Source organism: Oryctolagus cuniculus, chromosome 1, assembly GCF_051225735.1.
Source record: "Oryctolagus cuniculus isolate XC-2025 breed Fujian yellow rabbit chromosome 1, ASM5122573v1, whole genome shotgun sequence".
In the NCBI taxonomy this organism is placed as follows: domain Eukaryota; kingdom Metazoa; phylum Chordata; class Mammalia; order Lagomorpha; family Leporidae; genus Oryctolagus; species Oryctolagus cuniculus.
This window is the reverse complement of record NC_142867.1, coordinates 134,809,169-134,831,965: the sequence shown is the minus strand read 5'-3', so window position 1 is coordinate 134,831,965 and position 22,797 is coordinate 134,809,169. Positions and strand designations below refer to the sequence as shown.

Below are 22,797 nucleotides of genomic sequence, written 5' to 3'. Positions count from 1 at the left end.
TTATTTTGGACATATTTGTGTCCACTCAATTTGTTCCACCCCCCCACCCCAAAATATATTTGATATGAAATAACTGGGTACATTTGGCCTAGTGTTTGATACGCCATTGAGGACACCTGCTTCTTATTCCAACCTCCTGCTGATTGTGGCCTGGGAAGCAGCAGGTGATGGCTCAGATGTGTGTGTCCTTGCCACCCACGGGGGACTGGATTGAGTTCTCTACTTCAGGCTTCAGCCTGAACCAGCTCCAGCCTTTGCAGACGTTTGGGGAGTAACTGGCATATGGGGGCACTTTCTCTCAAATAAAGTAAATAAAAATTTCAAAAAGGAACCAGATTGCTAAATTATATAATATTCACATGATTAAGTTACCCTTGGTATGGGTTGCATTTTCTAGTACATAAACCAAGCAAATTAGTAATTATATACTAAATCTTAAGTCTAGAAAATCTGATGTGAGTACCCAAAAACTCATTCCATAGCTTTTTTCTTTTAAAGTCTGCCTCCATGAAGTAGACCTTCAAGTGGAAGGTGATAACACATTCTTCTTAAAGATTTATTTTAGTTATTTGAAAGACTTACAGAGAGAGGTAGAGACAGAAAGACTGGTCTTCCACCTGCTGGTTCACTCCCCTAGATGGGTGCAACGGCCGGAGCTGTGCTGATCCGAAGCCAGGAGCTTCTTCCAGGTCTCCTACGCAGGTGCAGGGGCCCAAGAACTTGGGCCATCTTCTGCTGCTTTCCCAGGCCATAGCAGAGAGCTGAATCGGAAGAGGAGCAGCCGGGACTCGAACTGGCGACCATATGGGATGCCGGCGCTTCAGGCCAGGGCTTTAACCCGCTGCGCCACAACGCCAGCCCCCTAACTTTTTTTTTTTAAGATTTATTTATTTATCTGAAAGGCAGAGTTACAGAAAGAGAGAGAGGTCTTCCATCTGCTGAATCTGGGCCGATCTGAAGCCAGGAGCTTGGAGCCTCTTCCAGGTCTCCCTCATGGGTGCAAGGCCCAGGAACCTATTTGGTGGTTTCCTGCTCCACTGCTTTCCAAGGCACACCACCAAGGAGCTGGATCAGAAGTAGAATAGCTGAGTCCAGCCAGGGCCTATATGGGATGCTGGCACTGCAGGCAGCAGCTTTACCTGCTATGACATGGCTCAGGCCCCTGTAACTCTTTTATTATTTATTTATTTATTTGTTTATTTAGGTAGGTAGGTAGGTAGGTAGGTAGCACAGGCCCCTGTAACTCTTTTATTATGTATGTATGTATTTGAAAGAGTTACACAAAGAGAGAAGGAGAGGCAGAGAGAGAGGTCTTCCATCTGCTTGTTCACTCCCCAATTGGCTGCAATGGCCAGAGCTAAGCCGATCCAAAGCCAGAAGCCAGGAGCTTCCTCTGGGTCTCCCATGTGAGTGCAGGGGCCCAAGGACTTGGGCCATCTTCTACTGCTTCCCAGGCCATAGCAGAGAGCTGGACCGGAAGAGGAGCAGCTAGAACTTGAACCGGCACCCATATGGAATGTCGGTGCTGCAGGCAGCGGCTTTACCTGCTATGCCATATGCCGCCCACCCCCCCCCCCCATAACTCTTATTATAGTTTTGAAATTCTTTTACTTTGTTGTTTTTACATGTTTAAGCATTTTATATGTTAGTTTCCTTCAATGAAGTCTCACTTTTTTTTTCTTTTACAGATCACATTAGTAAAAAGACTGAGGTAAGTTTTAACTATCTTTTATTTGATTTTAAGAATAATATTTAGCAGTAAATCTTTTTTGAGACATAGACATTTAAAAGAAACCTAAAGGTTGTCTTAAATGAACCCAGTCATGTTTCTGGCATTGTAAAAATGTAAAATATAGAAGAAAAATATGATTATTTACATGAAATATATCATTTGGTTTTATTCTCATTTGTGTGTGTGATCTAAAAAGTTGCCACTTTCAGGGAAAGATTTCAGGGAAGAGTAATTTAATTTTCAACTGTATATTTTAATCTTTGTGAAAAACTTACCTTGAGACTGTCTCATGTTTGGAATTATGGAAATTGTAAGGTGCGCTATGATTCTGTAGATATACCCATGGGTAAGAGTAATCTAATTATACTTCTCGTACTGTTCACCAGTAGGGGGTGGTATAGCCTGCATACCTTCCTAGTGTTAGGGATTTTTTTAAGATTAGTCCAGTGTCTACAGACCTTTTAAAATTGGAGATGATACTATTATAAGATATCATCTAACATTAATGGAGATACTAATAAATGATTATAATTCTTTTGATATCTTTAGGTAATAATTTCAGAGTTTCATTATTTTTCTATTATGCATTCTTGTCAGTAATTCCATTAATAAAATTTTTTATGATCACATGTTCCTTGCATTCACTTTGGATATAGTATTACATAGTATTATATACATAGCATCTGACTGTGTTTTGGTTTCAGGTATTTGCTTGTCAGGTTAGGAAAATGTACTCTCTTTCTTAAGATAAAACATGCATCTAAATAATTTTATGATTGTATTGATAATATAGTCCTTAACTTTGCATGCAAACACAAAATTAATTTGTTATTAAAATGAATGGTTGACATTCTTAAGTTGGTTACAAACCATTGTTACCATTTCTTAGGTTAAATTTTAAATGACCACATAAATAAACAGGACGGTTTTATGCACGTGAGAAGACAGGCACAGATGGTATACCCTGTTTCTAGGAGACTACTAGCAACTGTTAGTGGAGGAAAAAATAATTCCATAACCTGTTCTATTTTTTTTCTTCTTTTCTGAAGTGAACAGAAAATGGAGACTACCAGGCCCTTATGTATTGAATACATTCAAGAGGAGTTGTATTTAAATAAGAGTCTGTTTTTTGTGTGTGTGTGTGTTTTTTTTTTTTTTTTTTTTTTGGACAGGCAGAGTTAGTGAGAGAGAGAGACAGAGAGATAGGTCTTCCTTTTTCCATTGGTTCACCCCACGAATGGCCGCTACGGCCAGCGTGCTGCGCCGATCCGAAGCCAGGAGCCAGGTGCTTCCTCCTGGTCTCCCATGCGGGTGCAGGACCCAAATCCCTGGGCCATCGTCCACTGCACTCCCTGACCACAGCAGAGAGCTGGCCTGGAAGAGGGGCAACCGGGACAGAATCTGGCGCCCCGACCAGGACTAGAACCTGATGTGCCAGCGCCGCAAGGCGGAGGATTAGCCTAGTGAGCCGCGGCGCCGGCCAGTAGTATAACATTCTTAGCCATTGGTTTCACAAAGGTATAAAACAGTTTTACAAAACCATATATGCAGCATTACTGATACACATAGACCTTTTTTCACAAATTTTATAGATTTTTAAAAACATGAAAATTGTACATATTTATAGCTTATTATGTGATATTTTGTTAGTGTATACATTGTATAATATCCAATCGGGGCAAATAACATTTATCTTTGCAAACATTTAACATTTCTTTAGAGTGAAAGCATCCAAAATCCTATCTTTTAGCTTTTTGTTTGTTTTGAAAGACAGATTTAGAGAACAAGAAACAGAGAGAAAGATCTTCCACCCGCTGATTCACTGCCCCAGTGGCTGCAACTGCTAGGATTGGGCCAAGAGCCAAGAGCTTTATCCTCTTGGTTACAGGAGCCCAAGCACTTGGACCATCTTCCACTACTTTCTCAGGTCATTAGCATAGAACTGAGTAGGAAGTAGAGAAATCAGAACATAAACCAGCACCCATATGGGATGCCAGTGTATCAGGTCGCAGCTTAACCAACTGTGCCACGGTGCCAGCCCCATTCTAGGTTTTTTAATTTTTTTTTTTTTTTTTGACAGGCAGAGTGGACAGTGAGAGAGACAGAGAGAAAGGTCTTCCTTTTGCCGTTGGTTCACCCTCCAATGGCTGCTGCTGCCAGCGCGCTGCGGCCGGCGTGCTGCGGCCAGCACACTGCGCTGATCCGATGGCAGGAGCCAGGTACTTATCCTGGTCTCCCATGGGGTGCAGGGCCCAAGTACTTGGGCCATCCTCCACTGCACTCCCTGGCCACAGCAGAGAGCTGGCCTGGAAGAGGGGCAACCGGGACAGAATCCGGCGCCCCGACTGGGACTAGAACCCAGTGTGCCGGCTCCGCAAGGCGGAGGATTAGCCTAGTGAGCCGCGGCGCCGGCCTCTAGGTTTTTTAAATACAGAAATATATATTACATTAATATCTCTAGTCACTGTACTCTGCAATAAAACCTCAGACCTTCTTACTCAATTCTCACTATAGCCTAGTACCTGTTAATTAATTTTTCCTCATCTCTTTCACCCATCTTCCTTCCCCAGCCTCTGGGGTAACCATTACGTTTTTAAAATTTAAGAGATAACCTGGGGGCTCGCACTGTGGTGTAGTGGGTAAAGTTGCCACCTGCAGTGCCGGCATCCCATGTGAGTGTCAGTTCTAGTCCTGACTGCTCCACTTCCAATCCAGCTCTCTGCTGTGGCCTGGGAAAGTAGTGGAAGATGGCCCAGGTCCTTGGGCCTCTGCACCGGTGTCGGGGACCGGGAGGAAGCTCCTGGCTTCAAATCAGCGCAGCTCCAGCAGTTGCAGCCAATTGGGGAGTGAACCAACAGATGGAAGACCTCTCTCTCTTTCTTTGTCTCTGCCTCTCCTTCTCTCTATGTGTAGCTCTTTCAAATAAATAAATAATTCTTTTAAAAAAAAGATAACCTATTTATTATTAGTGAGATTGTGTGGCTTTTTCTGTTGTTATATATTTGAATATAGTTTCGACCTCTTTGGCACCCTCAAAGTTCCTCTTGAATCTTAATAACAAATACTTAGTCTTTTCATGTTACCCGTATTTCCTATAAGCCTTTTTCATCCTTAATTCTTTCTCCAACTATTTTCAAATAGCCCATGAGCTCATTGATTTTTCTGTTCGCTGTATTCTGCTATTGATGCTTTCCTTCACATTTTAAATTTTACTTAGTATACTTTTCAGTTGAAGGATTTTTGCTTAATTTTGTTTAATTACATCATCACTCTATCAAGTCTCTTAGAATAGTGATTCATCTTTCTGTGCTCTCTTGAGTTTTGCTGAGTTTCCTTAAAACAGCTATTTTGAAGTCTTCATTCAAGCATTTGGAAATCTCATTTCCTAGTGGTCGGTTTCTGGCACCTTATTTTGACTTAAGGTGAAGCTTTAGTTCCCTGAAGTTCTTGAACACTGAAGGATTATAATAATATGGCTTTCTTTATAGCTATGCTTCTAAAAATTCTAAGCAGTCTGTTTATTTTCTCTGTGCCTAAGGACACTTTTGGTGTTTCAACACTAGAAAGCACCCTAAACTGGTTTACCTAGGTTCTTTGTTGATATGTTTTTACTGATCCAGTCATAAAATACTTTCCAAACTCAAATTTGTCCTAAATCTGCAACTGATGTGTTGTTTAGTATCAGCTGGGGAAATGCCTAAAAGGGGTAGTCTGTCCCTGCAAGCCTTTTCCTGGGCCTATGGTAGGTTCAGGCTCCTTGTCCTGTGTCCATAAATGCCATAAAACTAAATGGCATGCAGAGCCGTCAGCCCACCAAGATCAGTGTAGCTTGTGGGGTAAAACCAAAGCTTACCCTGCTATGGCCTGTCTGTTGCTGAGGTGGGCTTATTGCCCCACTGGTATTGTTGGCTGGGATAAAATACTACTCAAACTGGGACTGCACAACTCTCCTGAGCACTGAAACAGTCTAGAGATCTATCTGCAGGCACTAACCTGGGGACAAGGGACCATTAGGATCTGCCCAGTTAATGGATGTTATCAGGCTAACATTGAGTCCTGTGATTCCATGTTATCCGCCGATGGTTGTGGGGATGGAGGAGGATGATAGAGGCAGCCCCTCAGCTATTCAGGCAGCCCCTAAGTGTGTCACACCTGGATCTCACAGTCACCAGGCCTGCAGAGGCTGGTGATGACACACACCAGACCATGTCTGTCTCACCAGGGTATAGTTCTCTGCCTGAAACTGGGGCAAGTCCAGAGACTCTGTCGATAGGCCCTGCCCTTAGGACAGATACCATTAGGATATGCCCAGCTGTCTTTTCAAGGTTGGAGGAGAGTGATAAAGGCCACCCAGACAGGGCCTAGGCTGGTCACACCTGATTCTCAGTCACAGGTCCCTACAAAGTCCCAGGGGTGTCCATTAAGCCCACCCCCAGCTCACGTCTCTGCCTAATGCGAGGCAGAGCTGCAGGGGCCAGAGGCCTTTAGGCTTTATCAGGTACTGGGTCTCAATATGGTAGGCCCAGCTCTGAGATCCCTCTCCTGATGTCTTTAGGCTGGTAGTTGGGGGACGAGTGGCAGAGGTCATCTGGCTGTGGAGGCTCGAAACATTCACTCAAAATATATGGGCCTGGCGGTCAGGAATGCTCAGTCTGACTGATTTTTTAAGATTTATTTTATTTATTTAAAAGGCAGAATTATATATAGAGAGGGAGATATGGAGAGAGATCTTCCATCCGCTGGTTCACTCCCCAGATGGCTGCAACAGCCAGGGCTGGGCCAGACCAAAGCTAGGAGCCTGGAACTTCTTCCAGGTCTCCTGTGTGACCCCTACTTTTGGGCTGTCTTCCTTTGCTTTCCCAAGCACATCAGCAGGGAGCTGGATTTGAAGTGGAGCAGCCGGAACTTGAACTGGCACCCATGCGGGATACCAGTGCTGTAGGTAGGGGCTTTACCCAGTACACCACAACGCCAGGCCCTCGCTGAACTTTTTGGGATTCAGTCTGCGCTCCATCTCCCTGTAGGAGTCTCTCCATGCTGTGCTGCTTGCAGCTGGGGAGGATGAGGTAGGCGGGGCTTTGCCTTCTTCGATGTGGCTTTTCCTACAACAAGACAAGGCACTGTGGTCTCTCTCATGGCTTCCCTAGCTCCTGGGAAGGTAACTTCATGTGCAGATAGTTCACATTGGTGTATCTGCAGGGAGGTGGTCACTGAAGCCTCTTACTCAGCCACCATTTTGGTTCCAATCTATAGCTTTCAGGATTAGAAAATATTTTGGAGACTATATTTCTGACGTTAGGGGTAAAGATTTAAAAAACACTTAATGTAACTTAATGTAAAAAATACTTTAAATGTAACTTAACTGTTACATTTGAAACTTAACTATGGGGGCCAGCACTGTGGCATAGTGGGTAAAGCCTCTGCCTGCAGTTCTGATATCCCATGTGAACACCAGTTCGACTCCCAGTTGCTCCACTTCTGATCTAGCTCCCTATCAATGTGCCTGGGAAAGCAACAGAGGATGGCTCAAGACCTTGGGCCCCTGCCACATACATGGGAAACCCAGATGAAGCTCCTGGCACTTGGCTTCTGACCAGCTCCACTCTGGCCACTGCGGCATTTTGGGGGAGTGAACCAGTGGATGGAAAACATCTCTCTCTGCCCCCACCTCTCTGTAACTCTGCCTTTCAAATAAAAAAAAATCTTTAAACTGTGAAACAAAAGTTTGATAAATTGGGTATCATTCAAAATTAATAACTTATTTTCCATAAAATACCACAGAGAATGTAAAGACAAGGTCTAAGTGCAAAGACAGTTTTTTCAATACATAGAACTGATAAAGGAATAGTATTTAAGGTAGAGAAAAACTCCAAATGTTCACTGTCTCATAGAAATTTTTTTAAAGATTTATTTACTTATTTGAAAGAGCTACACAGAGAGAAGGAAAGGCATAGAGAGAGAGAGAGAGAGGCCTTCCATCCGCTGGTTCACTCCCCAATTGGCCGCAGGCTGGAGCTGCGCCAATCCAAAGCCAAGAGCCTCCTCTGGGTCTTCCATGTAGGTGCAGGGGCCCAAGCACTTGGGGCATCTTCTACTGTTTTCCCAGTCCATGGCAGAGAGCTGGATCAGAAGTGGAGCAGCTGGGAGTCAAACTGGCACCCATATGGGATGCCGGCACTGCAGGCAGTGGCTTTACCCGCTACACCACAGCGCCAGCCTCTCATAGAAATATTTTTAAAAATAGGCACAAGACATTAGCCATTTCACAAACAGAAAATATAACAAAACAGAAAATGTTCACGCTTGCTACTCATTGGAGAAACGCAAATTGAGATCACACTGAGAAACCAATTTTTTGCCTTATATACCTCATAGACAAAACTATGAACTTTGAAAATGTCAAGATTCAGAGATTATAGAGTTGCAGATCAATTTATATTGATGGGAATAAAAATTACTACAAATATTTTACAAGGATTTGGTGTTCTTGAAGTTGATTATTCATTGTAATTCAGGGTGCAGCAAGTGTTTCCTGTAAATGACAAGGTGGCAAATATTTTAGGCTTTGAGGTGCAACTGGTCTCATCACAGATTCTCAATTCTTCATTGTATAAAAGCAGCCATAAACTTAATGAATGAGGATGGTTGTGGTCTAGTAAACTTCATTTGCATAAAAGGCAGCAGGTCGTTTGCTGACCTTTGATATAAGTTATGACTAGTAGTTGTGGTACTTGTCCACACCCCTAAAGAAACTTGTATGTGTCTGCTAAGAGCCATATACAGGAATGTTTATATGTGTAATGGCCCAGCCTACTTCCACCCCTCCAGGAATAGTCAAATGTTATTCTTCAGTAGAATGGATAAATCAGAAAAATGGATGGGTTTACAGATCCAGGCAACAACATGCTGAGTAAAACGTCATAAAAGATTGCATCAGAGTGATGCAAATTTATTAAAACCTAAAGTATTCTCGTACCACATAGGACCTAGGGAAGAACCCACCTGCAGACCTACAGCTGCCAGTGCCCTATCCTCAGGATAATCTGTATTTTCCCTGTGGTGCTTGGGCTAGTTCCCCTTTAACATTTCCCAGTGCTGGGACTTGGGCTCTTGGTGCTAGAAGCCCTACCAGTACTTGGATAAGGTACTATCCATATTACACAGTTTGAGGGTTCTAGCTATTAGTGCCACAACCACCAGCATTATTCAGACTTGCCTTGTGGGGCAGGACAAGAGAACAGCTCCGTCTGTATCCCACAGCACCCCCAAAGCATGGCTACAGTCATCACAAATCCAGTGTGGTTGGCACCCAACTCTCCGGGGACTAAAGACAGACACCTTTGGAAGCTCACATCCACCTTAAAGTCATACTACTATGTCTGCTGTCTGGATGGTTGTGGCACTGGTAGACACTGTTGATACTTATTACTACTGAAGAAATCACTCAGAGGTTACATTTCTGGGCTCATCTAGAGCCAAAGTAAGAAAAAGAAAGGGTTAGACCAGATGTACGAACATCAACAACATAGGGACACAGGAAAAATGAAGGAAGCATGACACCTCTAAAAGAACACAGTGGATCTCCAGAAATACATTCTGACTTGAAAGAAATCTGTGTTATGCCTATAAAAGAATTCAGATTCTAAGGAAACTCAGTAGGGGTACAAGAGAATACAGCTAATTTAAAGAAATTAGGAAAACAAATGATACGAATGAGAAGTTTAGTAAAGAGATAGAAGTCATAATGAGAACCAAACAAATTTTGGAGCTAAAAATTTCAAATAACACAGTTGAGAGCTTCAACAAGAGAATAGACCAAGCAGAATAAAGAATATCATATCTGGAGAACAAGACCTTTGATACAACCCAGTGAGACAAAAATAAAGAGAATACAATTTAAAAGAATGAAGAAAGCCTACACAACATGTAGGATCCCATTAAGTGAACAGATTTTTCTTAAAAAGATTTATTTATTTGAAAGGCAAATTTAAATCAATTTTCCATCTGCCGCTTCTCTCCCTAAATGGCTACAATGGCTGAGACTGGACCAGGCTGAAGCTAGGAGCTAGGAACTCCATCCAGGTCTCCCATGTAGATGGCAGGTACCATCTTCTGCTTTTGCAGGTACATTAGCAGGGGGCTGGGTTGGAGGTGAAATAGCTGGGACTTGAACTGGTGCTCATGTGGGATGGCAGTGTCCTAGGTGGTGTCTTAACTCACTACGCCACAATGTGAGTCCAGTAAGCAGATATTATATTAAGAGATTCTGGGAAGGGAAGAGAAGGAGAACTACTGAGTGAAGTAATAGTTGAAAACTTCCTGGCCGGCGCCACGGCTCACTAGGCTAATCCTCCGCCTTGCGGCGCCGGCACACCGGGTTCTAGTCCCAGTCGGGGCGCTGGATTCTGTCCCGGTTGCCCCTCTTCCAGACCAGCTCTCTGCTGTGGCCCAGGAGTGTAGTGGAGGATGGTCCAAGTGCTTGAGCCCTGCGCCCCATGGGAGACCAGGATAAGTACCTGGCTCCTGCCATCGGATCAGCGTGGTGCGCCAGCCGCAGCGCGCCGGCCGGCCGCGGCGGCCATTGGAGGGTGAACCAACGGCAAAAGGAAGACCTTTCTCTCTGTCTCTCTCTCTCTCACTGTCCACTCTGCCTGTCAAAAAAAAAACAAACAAACAAACAAAAAACAAACAAACAAACAAACAAAAACTTCCTAAGTCTTGAAAGAGATTTGGACATTGAGATACAGGAAGCTCAAAGGACCCCAGACATGCTCAATCAGAAAAGACCTTCTCCAAGGCATATTATAGTCAAATTGTCAAAAATTAAGGACAAGGAGAGAATCCTAAAAGCAGTAAGAAAACATCGAGTTATATATAAAGGAAAATTAATTAGACTAACAGAAGATTCTCAACAAAACCCTACAGGCCAGAAGAGAGGGGGGTGATTAATTGCAAGTTTTGAAAGAAAAACACTTCCAACAAAACTTTATATACAGCAAAGCTATCCTTTGGAAGTGAAGTAGAGGGTCCGGAACTGTGGCATAGTAGGTTAAGCCCCCACCCGCAGTGCCAGTATCCCACATGGGTGCTGATTCAAGTCCCAGCTTCTCCACTTCCATTCCAGCTCCCTGCTAATGCACCTGGGAAAGCAGAGGAAGATGGCGCAAGTACTTGGACCCCTACACCCACATGGGAAACTCCGAAGTAGCTCCTGGCTCCTGCCTTTGGCCTGGCCCAGCCTTGGCCATTGTGGCCATTTGGGGAGTGAACAAGGAGATGGAAGATGATTTCTCTCTCCCTCTCTGTATTTCTGCCTTTCAAATAAATAAATCTTTAAAGAAGTGAAGGAGATATAAAATGTTCTCCAGATAAGGAAAATCTGAGAATTTATCACCACTAGATGAGTCTTACAAGAAATCCTGAAGAAAACATTCATTACATCTCTTACATTAGAAGTAAACCTCATGAAAACACTTTTGACAGTACATAATTCACTAAAATACCAGCTGCAATTAATGAATCAACAAAAATGACAGGAGTTTTAATCTGTCAGTGTTAACCTTGAATGCAAATGGATTAAATTGCCCATTCAAAAGATCCAGGTTGGCTGAATGGATAGAAAAGCCAATACCCAACTATATGTTGGCTATAAGAAATGCTTTTCTTTTTCGTTTTCATTTTCTTTTTCTTTTTCTTTTTCTTTTTCTTTTTTTTTTTTTCGACGGGCAGAGTGGACAGTGAGAGAGAGACAGAGAGAAAGGTCTTCCTTTTGCCGTTGGTTCACCCTCCAATGGCCACCGCGGCTGGCACACTGCGGCTGGCGCATCGCACTGATCCGAAGCCAGGAGCCAGGTACTTATCCTGGTCTCCCATGTGGGTGCAGGGCCCAAGCACTTGGGCCATCCTCCACTGCACTCCCGGGCCACAGCAGAGAGCTGGCCTGGAAGAGGGGCAACCGGGACAGAATCTGGTGCCCCGACGAGGACTAGAACTTGGTGTGCCGGCGCTGCAGGCGGACGATTAGCTTATTGAGCCGCAGTGCTGGCTAAGAAATGCTTTTCACAGAGAAAAATGCACATAAACTGAAAGTGAAGGGTTAGAAAAAGATAATACTATGCAAGTGGAAACCAAAAGACCAGTGGGAGTAGCTATAATCATATCAAATAAAACTTTAAATCACAAACTGTAAAAAGAACATTATATGTTGATAGGATCTATTCAGCAAAAAAATATAAGAATCATAAATATATATGCACCCAGCACAAAGACAACTCTGGTATATACAGTAAATATTTAACCTAAAGACAGAGAGAAATAGTAATAGTAATAGTAATAGTGGGGGACTTCAGCACTCCATTGTCATCAATGGGCAGATCATCCAGACAGAAAAACCAACAAAGTTACATCAGAGTGGAGTCATACTATTGAGTAAATGATCCTAACAGACATTTATAGAACATTTCGCCCAACAGCTATAGTATACATACTATCCTTATCAGCACATGGGACATTTTCTAGGATAGAGCATATGTTAGGCCACAAATCAAGTCTCAGCAAATGTAAAACCACTGAAATCATACCATGTATCTCTCAGACCATAAGGGAATAAAAGCCTAATCAACAACAAGACAAACAATAGAAAATTTACAAATACATGGAAATTGAGTAACATGCTATTAAGTGACCAATGGATCATTGAAGAAATTGAAAAGGAAATTAAATCTTTTGAAAGAAGAAAATGAAAACATAGCACATCAGTTTAATACTGAGGGAAGTTTATAGCAATCAATGGAACTGCCATATGATCCAGCAATCCCACTACTAGGTATATACCCAAAATACTTAAATTAATTGTGTAAAAGCTATCTTTTCTACCATGTTTAAAGCTGTTCACAGTAGCCAAATAATGGCATTTACTAAGGTGCCCATAATTAGATGAATGGATATAGAAAATGTGTTATATATCCACAGTGGAATACTGTTCAGCTATATAAAAAAAGAAATACTGTCATTTGTACAAAATGGATGGAACTGGAGGACACATCATGCTGAGTGAAATAAGCCAGAAACAGACAGATACCCTGTGTTCTCCCTTACATGTAGGAGCTAAAAATTTTAAAGCCTGCCCAAACACAGAATGTTTGTAACTAGAGGCTAGAATGGGTGGAGGGATAAAAGGATTTTGGATTTAAAAGGGGGGGGGGGGGGCTGACTGTGGCTCATTAATTGTGACAAATATACTTATATGAGATGTTAATAATAGGGTAAATGGGGTTAGGGGAATATCGAAACTCTTTGTATTGCTACCTCACAATCTTTGTTTTTAAATATAAAACTATTAAAGTGTTAAAAAAAAAAAAAAAAAAGCAGTGATATATCAACCCAACTCCAGTTAGATTGGCTGCTATCAATAACAAAAGATGACAACTGCCAGTGAGGATTTGGAAAAAAGGGGACCCTTGCCCACTGTGATAGGAATATAAATTAGTGTAGCCATTATGGAAAACAGTGTGAGGTTTCTCACCTAAAAATAGACTACCGAATGATCCAGCAGCCATACTACCAGGTATGTATACCAGGGAAATGAAACCAGTTACTCCCATGTTCTTACAGCACTAGTCACATATAGCCAAGAAATGGAAACCTGAAATGTTCATCAACTGAAACATAGGTAAAGAAAAAGTGGTAAGAGCTGGTGTGGTGCAGCAGCGTGAGCCAGTGCCTGCAGTGCTGGCATCCCATATCAGAGTGTCAGTTTGCGCCCTAGCTGATCTGCTTCCAATCCAGATCCCTGCTAATGTGTCTTGAGAAAGCAGCAGAAAATTGTCCAAGTACTTGGGTCCCTGCCACCCACACAGGAGACAGATGGAGTTCCAGGCTCCTGGCCTCAACCTGGCCCAGCCCTGGCTGTTGTGGCCTTTTGGGAAGTGAATCAGTAGAATCTGTCTCTTCCTCCCACTCTACCTTTCAAACAAACACATCTTTTAATTTTTTTTTTTTTAAAAAAGGGGAAAAGTAGTAATATACACAAGGGAATACTACTCAGGCATAAAATGAATGGGATGTTTGTCATTTGCAACAACATGGATGGAACTGGAGGTCATTATGTTAAGTGAAATAGGCCAGGCACAGAAAGATAAGTGCCAGATGATCTCAGTCATGTGGAATATAAATTGATGTCATAAAGTTAATGGTGTAATTGTGGTTATCAGCCTGGGGAGGGTGGTGTGAGGAAGGGCTGTTTCACAGTACTAACTTATAATTAGATGGTAATCAAAAGCATTGACATTCTGGTACACAATTGGAGACTATAGATCAGACAGTGTACTGTATATTTTTCTTTATAAAAACTGGAAGAAAGGCATTTTAATGTTTTTATCATGAAGAAATGTGGGCTGAGGAGATAGGTGACAAAACATTTTAATCTCTTGAGATATCTTTATTGGCATAAAGAACTTACATAAAGATTTTTAAATGTAAAAGGTTAGGCAGCACAAGCTTAAAGTAATCAACATAGCATGGTAGGCATATTGGTTGATTTGGTTGATGGGATACAATGGAGAGTCCAGCAGCAAACACTGATATTTATATTTAGTAGATTTTGGACAAAGGTGCCATGACAATTCGTTGGGTTAAAGAATAACTGCCTTCTCAACCAATGATGCTGGATATCCATATGCAGGAGACTGAATTTCTACCCCTTCTTCACACTATGCCGATAATTAATTCAGAATGCATATTAGAACTAAATATAGAGCCGGCGCCGTGGCTCAATAGGCTAATCCTCCACCTTGCGGCGCCGGCACACCGGGTTCTAGTCCCGGTCGGGGCGCCGGATTCTGTCCCGGTTGCCCCTCTTCCAGGCCAGCTCTCTGCTATGGCCAGGGAGTGCAGTGGAGGATGGCCCAGGTGCTTGGGCCCTGCACCCCATGGGAGACCAGGAGAAGCACCTGGATCCTGGCTCCTGCCATCGGATCAGCGCGGTGCGCCGGCTGCAGCGGTGGCCATTGGAGGGTGAACCAACGGCAAAGGAAGACCTTTCTCTCTCTGTCTCTCTCTCTCACTGTCCACTCTGCCTGTCAAAAAAAAAAAAAAAAAAAAAAAAAAAAAAAAAAAAAAAGAACTAAATATAAGAGCTAAAACTATGAAGCTCTGAGAAGAAAATATAGGAGTAAGTTCTTGGGACCTTGAATTTTTGTCATGATTTCTTGAATTTAGACTTTATGAAAAATGTAAACCTTCTGTGATGCACAGAGATACCATGAAGGAAGAAGGTGCAAAATATTCACAGGAAAAATATATTTGTAAATTATATTTGGTAAGATGTGTTTGTATGTAAAGTACATCAAGAACTCAAAAAAAGGCAAGTAACCAAGGCAAAAAGTGAGCAAAAAGGAGGCAGGCACTTTGTTCAGTGGTTAAGACACCCAGGTCCCATATCAGAATGCTTGGGATCAAGTCCTGACTGTGCTCCTTAGTCTGCTTTCCTACTAATGTGCACCCTGGGAGGCAGCAGCAGGTGATGGTTCAATCTTCATTGGAGACCTTGATTGAGTTCCTATCCCTGATTTCAGCCTGGCCCCTCCAAGGCTGTTGTTCACATTTCGGGAGTGAACCAGTGGATGGGAGAGTTCTCTCTCCTCTGCCTGTCTCTGTTTCACTGTCTCCATGCCATTCAAATAAAATTTAAAATCATCAAAAAAGATGAGTAGACATTTTCCCAGAAAGATATATAAATGTCTAATAAGCACACAAATGGTATTCATCGTTAGTCATCAGGGAAATGTAACTCAGAACCATGATGAGAAACCACTTCATTACCCACAAAGGTGCCTGTAATCACAAAGACAAATAATAACAAATGTTGGTGACGAATATGGGGAAATTGGAACTTATTTGCACTGCTGATTATATCTGGTAGCATCTCAAAAAATAAACATAAAGTTAACAGACTGTGACCCAGCAATTCCATTTGTAGGTATATATCCAATATAGTTGAAAACACATCCACACAAAATCTTATGCATGAATGGTCATAGCAGCATTATCCCTAATAGCCAAAAAGTGAAATAATCCAAATGCTTATCAACCCAAATGGATAGAAAAATGTAGAATAAGCTATTATTTGGTAATAAGAAATGAAATACTGAGGTATGCCATAAGATGGACGAACCTTTAGAACAGTTTGCTAAGTCAAATAAGCCAGTTGCAAAAAAGGTACTAGATTATTTCATTTACATGAAATGTCTAGAATAAGTTGATAGTAGATGAATATTGCCTGGGGCTGGGAGAAGCATTAGGAGGAAAATGGGGAGTGACTGCTAATGAGTGCAGTGTTTCTTTTTAAAGTGATGAAAATGTTACAGGATTGATTGTGGTAGTAGTTTTACAACTCTTTGAATATATTAAATAACCATTGACTTGTACACATTACATGGGTGAATTGTGTGTGACTAACAAAAATTTTAAAATCAAGCATTCCCAAGCCCAAAACTATTAAGAAGGAAGAAAAGGACATTTCCAAATGTATCTTAACTGTTTATCTTCCAGAACCAAGGGGTTGATTGTCTCTTAATTAGCAGATTCCTTTTGATTCTTTATTCCTCTAGAGACTGACTAGGTTTATTAATGCATACACTTTTGTGTTGAATGATAGTAAATCATATTCATTTTTGACAGGAATTGAGTTCTTCTCAGACTTTATCACATGATGGAGGATTCTTCAATAGACTGGAAGATGATGTTCATAAAATTCTTATTAGAGAAAAAAGAAGAGAACAGCTTACAGACTATAATGGAACAGATAATTGCACAGCTCATGAACACAACCAGGCATGTAAAGTAGAAAATTCTGTTAAAATAGTGAAATTAAAATGCAAGATTTTTTTAAAAAAGTAAGCTGTGGAATCCAATTATGATTGTATAAAGTAACAGTTTTAGATAATATCTTAGTCATTAGATAATATTTTAGTCATTATCACACAAAGATATAAATATTCAAAGCATGAAGTATGTAGTTCATTCATTGATGAGTATTTACTGAGCATGTGCTATATTCTGTGTACTGTTAGCCACTGGTGTGAGGAAGCAGGACACCAGGATAGTTGAGACCCTTCTTTTTTTTTTTTTTTTTTTTTAAATGATTTATTTGCTTGAAAGTCACAGTTACACAGAGAGAGGAGAAGCAGAGAGAAAGAGAGGTCTTCCAGCCTTCCATCCACTGGGTCACTCCCCAGATGGCCGCAACAGCCGAACCTGTGCCGATACGAAGCCAGGAGCCAGGAACAGCAGAGAGCTGGATGGGAAGTGGAGCAGCTGGGTCTTGAACTGGCACCCATATGTGATGTCGGCACTGCAGGCAATGGCTTTACCTGCTACGCCACAGCGCCGGCCCCAAGACCCTTCTTACCTTAGGTACTCAATCAAAAGTAGTGAAAATAGGAGAAGGCAGATCTGTAAAGGCATTGTTATTCAGCACGATGAAGACTTTAAGGGATAGAAGAACAGTGAAAAACAGGCTTTGAGTGGATAAGGCAATAGAATACTGTTTAGGTGAACTGTGATGGGTATGTTAAGAAGTGACATTTGAGGTAGGAGTTGAATGATGAGTAACTGTGTAATCTGAGAAACAAAGGGTTTGTAGCCTAAGGGAACCCTAAGAACAGAGGCCAGGCATTATGAAGACCATAGACTGAATACTCAGGAAACTACAGTGAAGTGTAGTACAGAGACTGTGAGATAGCATGGCCAAAGAAACAGATTGGAATTGAGTTACAAAGATCTTTTCTGTGAAATTAACAAGTTAGATAATTATATTGTACAACAAGGCAAGCTGTGGCCAACAGCAGTCGTGGTGGGTGGTCTGCCTTTGAAAGACCATAAGCTAAGAACAGTACTTAGATTTAAAAAATATTGGAATGATATTTTCAGTTTTTAAAAATGAATAATGTAGCTCCATATTCATGACACAGCATTTTTCAGTTCCATCTCTGTTGGAGAGAGCAGGATCACACCCACTGGATCCCATCCAGTCCCTAAATTCCCACAACAGCCACAAGTTGGGGCTGAAGCCAGAACCTAGAAACTCAGTTCAGGTCTGTCTCCCACATGGGTGGCAAGGACCCAATTATTTGAGTCATCATCCCCACCTCCAAAGGTCTGCATTAGCAGGAAGCTGTAGTCAGGAGTCAGAACCAGAAATCTAAGCTAGGTTCTGCAGTATGGGACATGGTTATCCTGACCATCATCTTAACTTCCAAGCCAGATGCCCACCCTACTATTTACATTTTTTATTATTAATTTTTATTTGTATATTTGAGAGGCAGAGACAGAGCTCCTGTCTGCAAGGTTATTCTCCAGATGCCCACAGTAGTCGCAGCTAGGCCAAGCCAAAGCTGACAGCCAGGAGCTCAGTCCATCTCCCACATGGATACCAGAGACCCAGCTATTTGAACCGTCACTTACTACTTCCCAGAGTGTGCATTAGGAGGAGGCTTGGATTGGGAGCAGAGCTGGGACTGGAACCCAAGCACTCCCATATGGGTGTCCCAAGGGGTGTCTTAACCATGAAGCCAAAAGCCTGTCACCACTTTCCTCATCTTTAAATATATAAAAGAAATTGATAAAGATTGTGACAGACTGTATGTGATCTGTAAAGCCTAAATTAACTGTTGGGCCTTTTACAGTAGAGGTTTGCCAACCTCTGTTACAGACCAATACTATCTAAAATACCTAAGGAGAAAAGGATACTTCCTCTCCTCATACCCTAATCCTGAATTCATAGGGCCAGGAAGAGGTATGATTTATGCTGAGTTCTTGGTTGCCACATCTTAAATTTCATCATATAGGGAAAGTATATTATCTCTCATTTCTCTAAGTCTGCATTTATTTTTCTTATCACAACCTCTAGAAGGACATCACTTTCACTGTGTCTCTCAAAAAAAAAAGTTTCACAGAAAATGTTGTATATCATACTCATAGATAATTATTTTTATAAAGGTAAAAAAACATGTTCAGCTAAAGTGCTCTAGTAACTTAGAGGAGTGAGAATCAGAAGTGGCTTTGTGAGGAGAAAATTGCATTTAAATTGGAAGCTTAAAGGACAGTAGGATTGAACATGCAGAGGTGAGGAAGAAGACATGGAATGCCTTAATTATGGAGGCAGTAAAGCATCAACCAGTTTAATTAAAACAGAAGTCCATAGAGGAATGTAGTATGATAAGGTAGGCTGGGAAAGACTGTGGAGGATTTAAAGCCTGGTTTATTTTTATTTATTTGAAAGGCAGAGAGAGAGAGAGAGATCGATCGATCGATCGATCGATCTTCTATTTGCTGGTTCACTCCCTAAACACCTACACCTGCTGGGGCTAGGCCAAGCCAGAATCAGGAGTCTGGAATTCAATCCGGTCTCCATGTTGGTGTCAGAGACCCAAACATTTGGCCATCACTGCTGCCTCTCCTGGTGTATAACAGCAGGAAGGTAGAATAGGGAGCAGAGGTGGGACTGAAACTCAGTGCAACAATAGGATGTGGGCAACCCAAGAGGTGTCTTTTTAAAAAATATTTTTTATTATTACTATTATTATTATCTATTTGAAAGGCAGAGTTGCAGAGAGAAAGAGAGGTCTTCCATCTGCTGGTTCACTCCCCAAATGGCCGTATTGGCAGGAGCTGTGCCAATCCAAAGCCAGGAGCCAGGAGCTTTTTCTGGGTCTCCCACGAGGTTGCAGGAACCCAAAGACTTGGGCCATCTTTTATGCTTTCTCAGGCCATAGCAGAGAGCTAGCCCCGCAATGTCTTAACCTGCACCAAACACTTACCTCTAACGCCTAAATTGGTAGACAGTAAATAATTTTTGAAGGTTTTTAAGCAGAGAGGCAAGTTTTATAGAGTAATACTAATTTTACCACAGTACCTAGGAAAAAATTGAAGGAAGGTAGAGACTATTGAAAAGAATTATGCAGGACAGTCCTCCTGGGTTAAAGGCAACAAGCAAGGGCAACATAGTGCCAATGGAAATGTAAATTGACATAACCATTTTGGAAAACAATTTGGCATTAACTTTTAAAGTTGAAGGTTAGACATAATCTGTATTCTAGACATTCTACTAGATTAAACTGATGAGCTGCTCAAGAAGAATGTTCTATATTCATTTGTTTTTAATGGCAAAATCATTAAGAGAAATGCTATAGCTATACATAGCAACATGGATGAGTATCAAGAACATAATGAAAAAAGCAAGTCACTAAATCATAGTTGAATTCTGTATATTGTTAGTTCTTTTTAGTCTCATGTATGCCGTATGTATACATATATAAATTTTCTGGATATTTGGAGCTTTTCGTAAGTAGTCAAGGTAGGATCTTGTCATAGTAAGTCATTGAGTGTAAGGGGATTGAGGCCAATTTAAAATTGCTCTACTTCCTTCTATATGTCTACCTCCCTTCTCTCTCCATTGTATTCCTTTTTCAAAAACACCTCTTACTGCCAAGGTTAAAATACTTTTTAACTGAACATGCATATATTATCAGGGATTTTTTAAGAAAAGATTATTTGAAGTTAAAGTTACAGAGAGAGAGATCTTCCATCCACTGGATCACTCCCCCAGATGGCCGCAATGGCCAGTGGCTGGGCCAGGCCAAAGCCAGCAACCAAGAGCTTTATATGGTCTCCTCTGTGGGTGACAAAGACCCAAGTGCTTGGGCCATTAGCAGGGAAGTGGATTAGAAGTGGAGCAGCCGGGACATGAACCAGCACCCATAGAGGATGCTGGCATTGCAGGCTGCAGCTTTACCTACTGTGGCACAACGCCAGTCCATCACCAGGAGTTTTTAAAGGTGAGAAAGTAGGTACCAGCATTGTGGCACAGCAAGTTAAACCATCATTTGTGATATAGCATCTCATACTGGAGCATCAGTTTGAGTCCTGGCTACTCCACATCCAACACAGCTTCCTACCTGGGAAAGCAGCAAAAGGTAGCCCAGGAACTTGGGTCCCTACATCCCATGGGAGAGAACAAGATGGAGTAGCTGGCTGCTGCTTCAACCTAGCCAAGACCTCCCTCCTGCTTTCTCCCTCTTTCCCTCCCTCCCTCTCTCTCTGCTGCTTGGCCTTCCAAATAAGTAAATAAATCTTTTTTAAAATGTGAAGACAAATCAACCTTAATTCTAATGTTGTTAACATTTGGCTTCATACACTAAATTGCTGCCACCACTTAGAAAAAAATAAAAGGAACAGGACAAAAATGTCAGAATAAGTGAGTGACACCTGTATGTGTGTGCATATGTAGAAGCATACACAGTATATACACATATGTACCTAAATATACTGACATGTACACATTAATTTTGACTTGTGATATAAAACATTCTTATGAATCACTATTAGATAACTCTGAAAGTATTGTTCTGCATAGTCTCAACTTAATTAACTTTGCTATATGTAGTCTTCCAAATTTCTTGTTGCTAGAGATACCACTCCTTTCACAAAACCCTTCCCACTTTGCTCAAGGTTAATCCCCTCCCTGAAGTCCTCTCTCAGTGCTGCAGCCTAGCACTAGACAGAGAACCGGGATAGGATCTTTCCTTCCTTTTGTCTGTCTCACTGCATTTTGTTTTTCTTATAGTCTGCCTCACACATCACATCTTTCTTGTCACTGTTCCTAGATTTCAAGTCTCTTGTGCACGTAGACTTTTTCTTATGTAGTCTTTTATCCTCATTTTGGTATAGTATCTTCTACTTAGAAGGTAATTTCTGTTGAAATAAATGATTTTATTAAAGTAGTATACATTGAAGTAGTATGACTTTTAAAGAGTGATATTTATTGTAAAAATGTTGATAATATTTAGATAATATAGTAAAAATAAGGAAATGGTAATAGCAAAATTAAATATTTGAAGGGTTGTTATATATATTCTGGATACTGTCTTAATACACAAAGTGCATAAGGTTATCTAATCCTACAGTTAGTCGTGAGATTGCTAGGTAACATTATCATCCCAGTTTGCAGATGTAGTGAGGGAAGAGTGACCTAATTTTATCCTGGAGAAATCTGCTGATATTTTAGTGTGGTCCTGCTTTACTGTGGACTTATATTCTTTTCCTTAATAATGTAGAAACCGGAGAACTTTTTCAGTTAAATAAGATGGTGAGCATGTCAAGTGGTTAAGTCGTCTTTATATATTAATTACTTCAGGTAATGGATAAATTGCCACCAATTACCTCCACAGAAAAGTTTCTTAAATGTACCAACCTGATAAAACACTGGTCTGCTTACTAGTGAAATTGCACATTTTCTTGTGTGTTTTTGGTCATACTGGTTGCCATTGATTTTTTTTTTTTTTTTTTTTTTGCCAGTTTTCCATTTACCTGTTAATTTTGTTATAATATTTTTAAAATTTTTATCAAATATTTCAATCTTTTCCTTTTTGTTGTCTGTCTTCAGTGTGTATTTCAGAAGGGCCTTCCTATTCAAAGGTGATAAGCATATTCATCTAAATTTTTTAAAATATTCATGTGATTACATTTAGAATCAATTTATATTCTTGTCAAAAGTATAACTTTGTAGTTATAAATAAATAAATAGACCTTTCCAAGTTGGCCTTTTGTTTTATAGACTACCAGTCTGTAGTTCAGACTTTTCTCACTTTTTAAAAATACCATCTTTATAGGCAGGCATTTGACCTAGCTGTTAAGATGTCCATGTGCTACATATGAGGGCTTGGGTTTGGTACTCACCAGGTCCTGAATCTAGCTTTCTGCTAATGCAGACCCTGTTGGGGCAACTGGTAATGTAACTTCTGCCTCCTGTGCAGAATACCTAGACTGAGTTCCCAGCTCCTAACATCCAGGCATTTGAGGGAGTGAACCCGCACAGCAGATAGGAGCATCCTTATGCACAAGCTCGCTCGCTCTCTCTGCCTCTCAAAGTTAAAAAAACTTTAAGTGCCATATTTATGTTATGAGAAGCTCTTATATATCAAGTCTTTTTTTTTTTTTTTTGACATTTCTGGCATCTTTCTCTGTCATATGTAAGTGCAATGACCACACTTTTAATTATTGCTTGT

At 41.2% G+C, this 22,797-nt stretch overlaps 1 protein-coding gene across 24 annotated transcripts in view; it reads left to right on the top strand.

The window, feature by feature from the left end:
* Positions 1–22,797, top strand: part of GKAP1 (G kinase anchoring protein 1) — an 81,497-nt gene that overhangs the window by 45,686 nt on the left and 13,014 nt on the right. For 13 of the 24 annotated variants that reach the window (XM_070049025.2, XM_070049010.2, XM_070049006.2 and 10 more), the window contains 2 exons: positions 1,689–1,711; positions 16,412–16,564. In XM_070049025.2, the coding sequence (XP_069905126.1) occupies positions 1,689–1,711; positions 16,412–16,564 (176 nt within the window). Of the gene's footprint in view, positions 1–1,688; positions 1,712–16,411; positions 16,569–22,797 lie in introns of all 24 variants that reach the window. The other 11 variants (XM_089315481.1, XM_070049056.2, XM_070049040.2 and 8 more) reach the window with 2 other exon arrangements.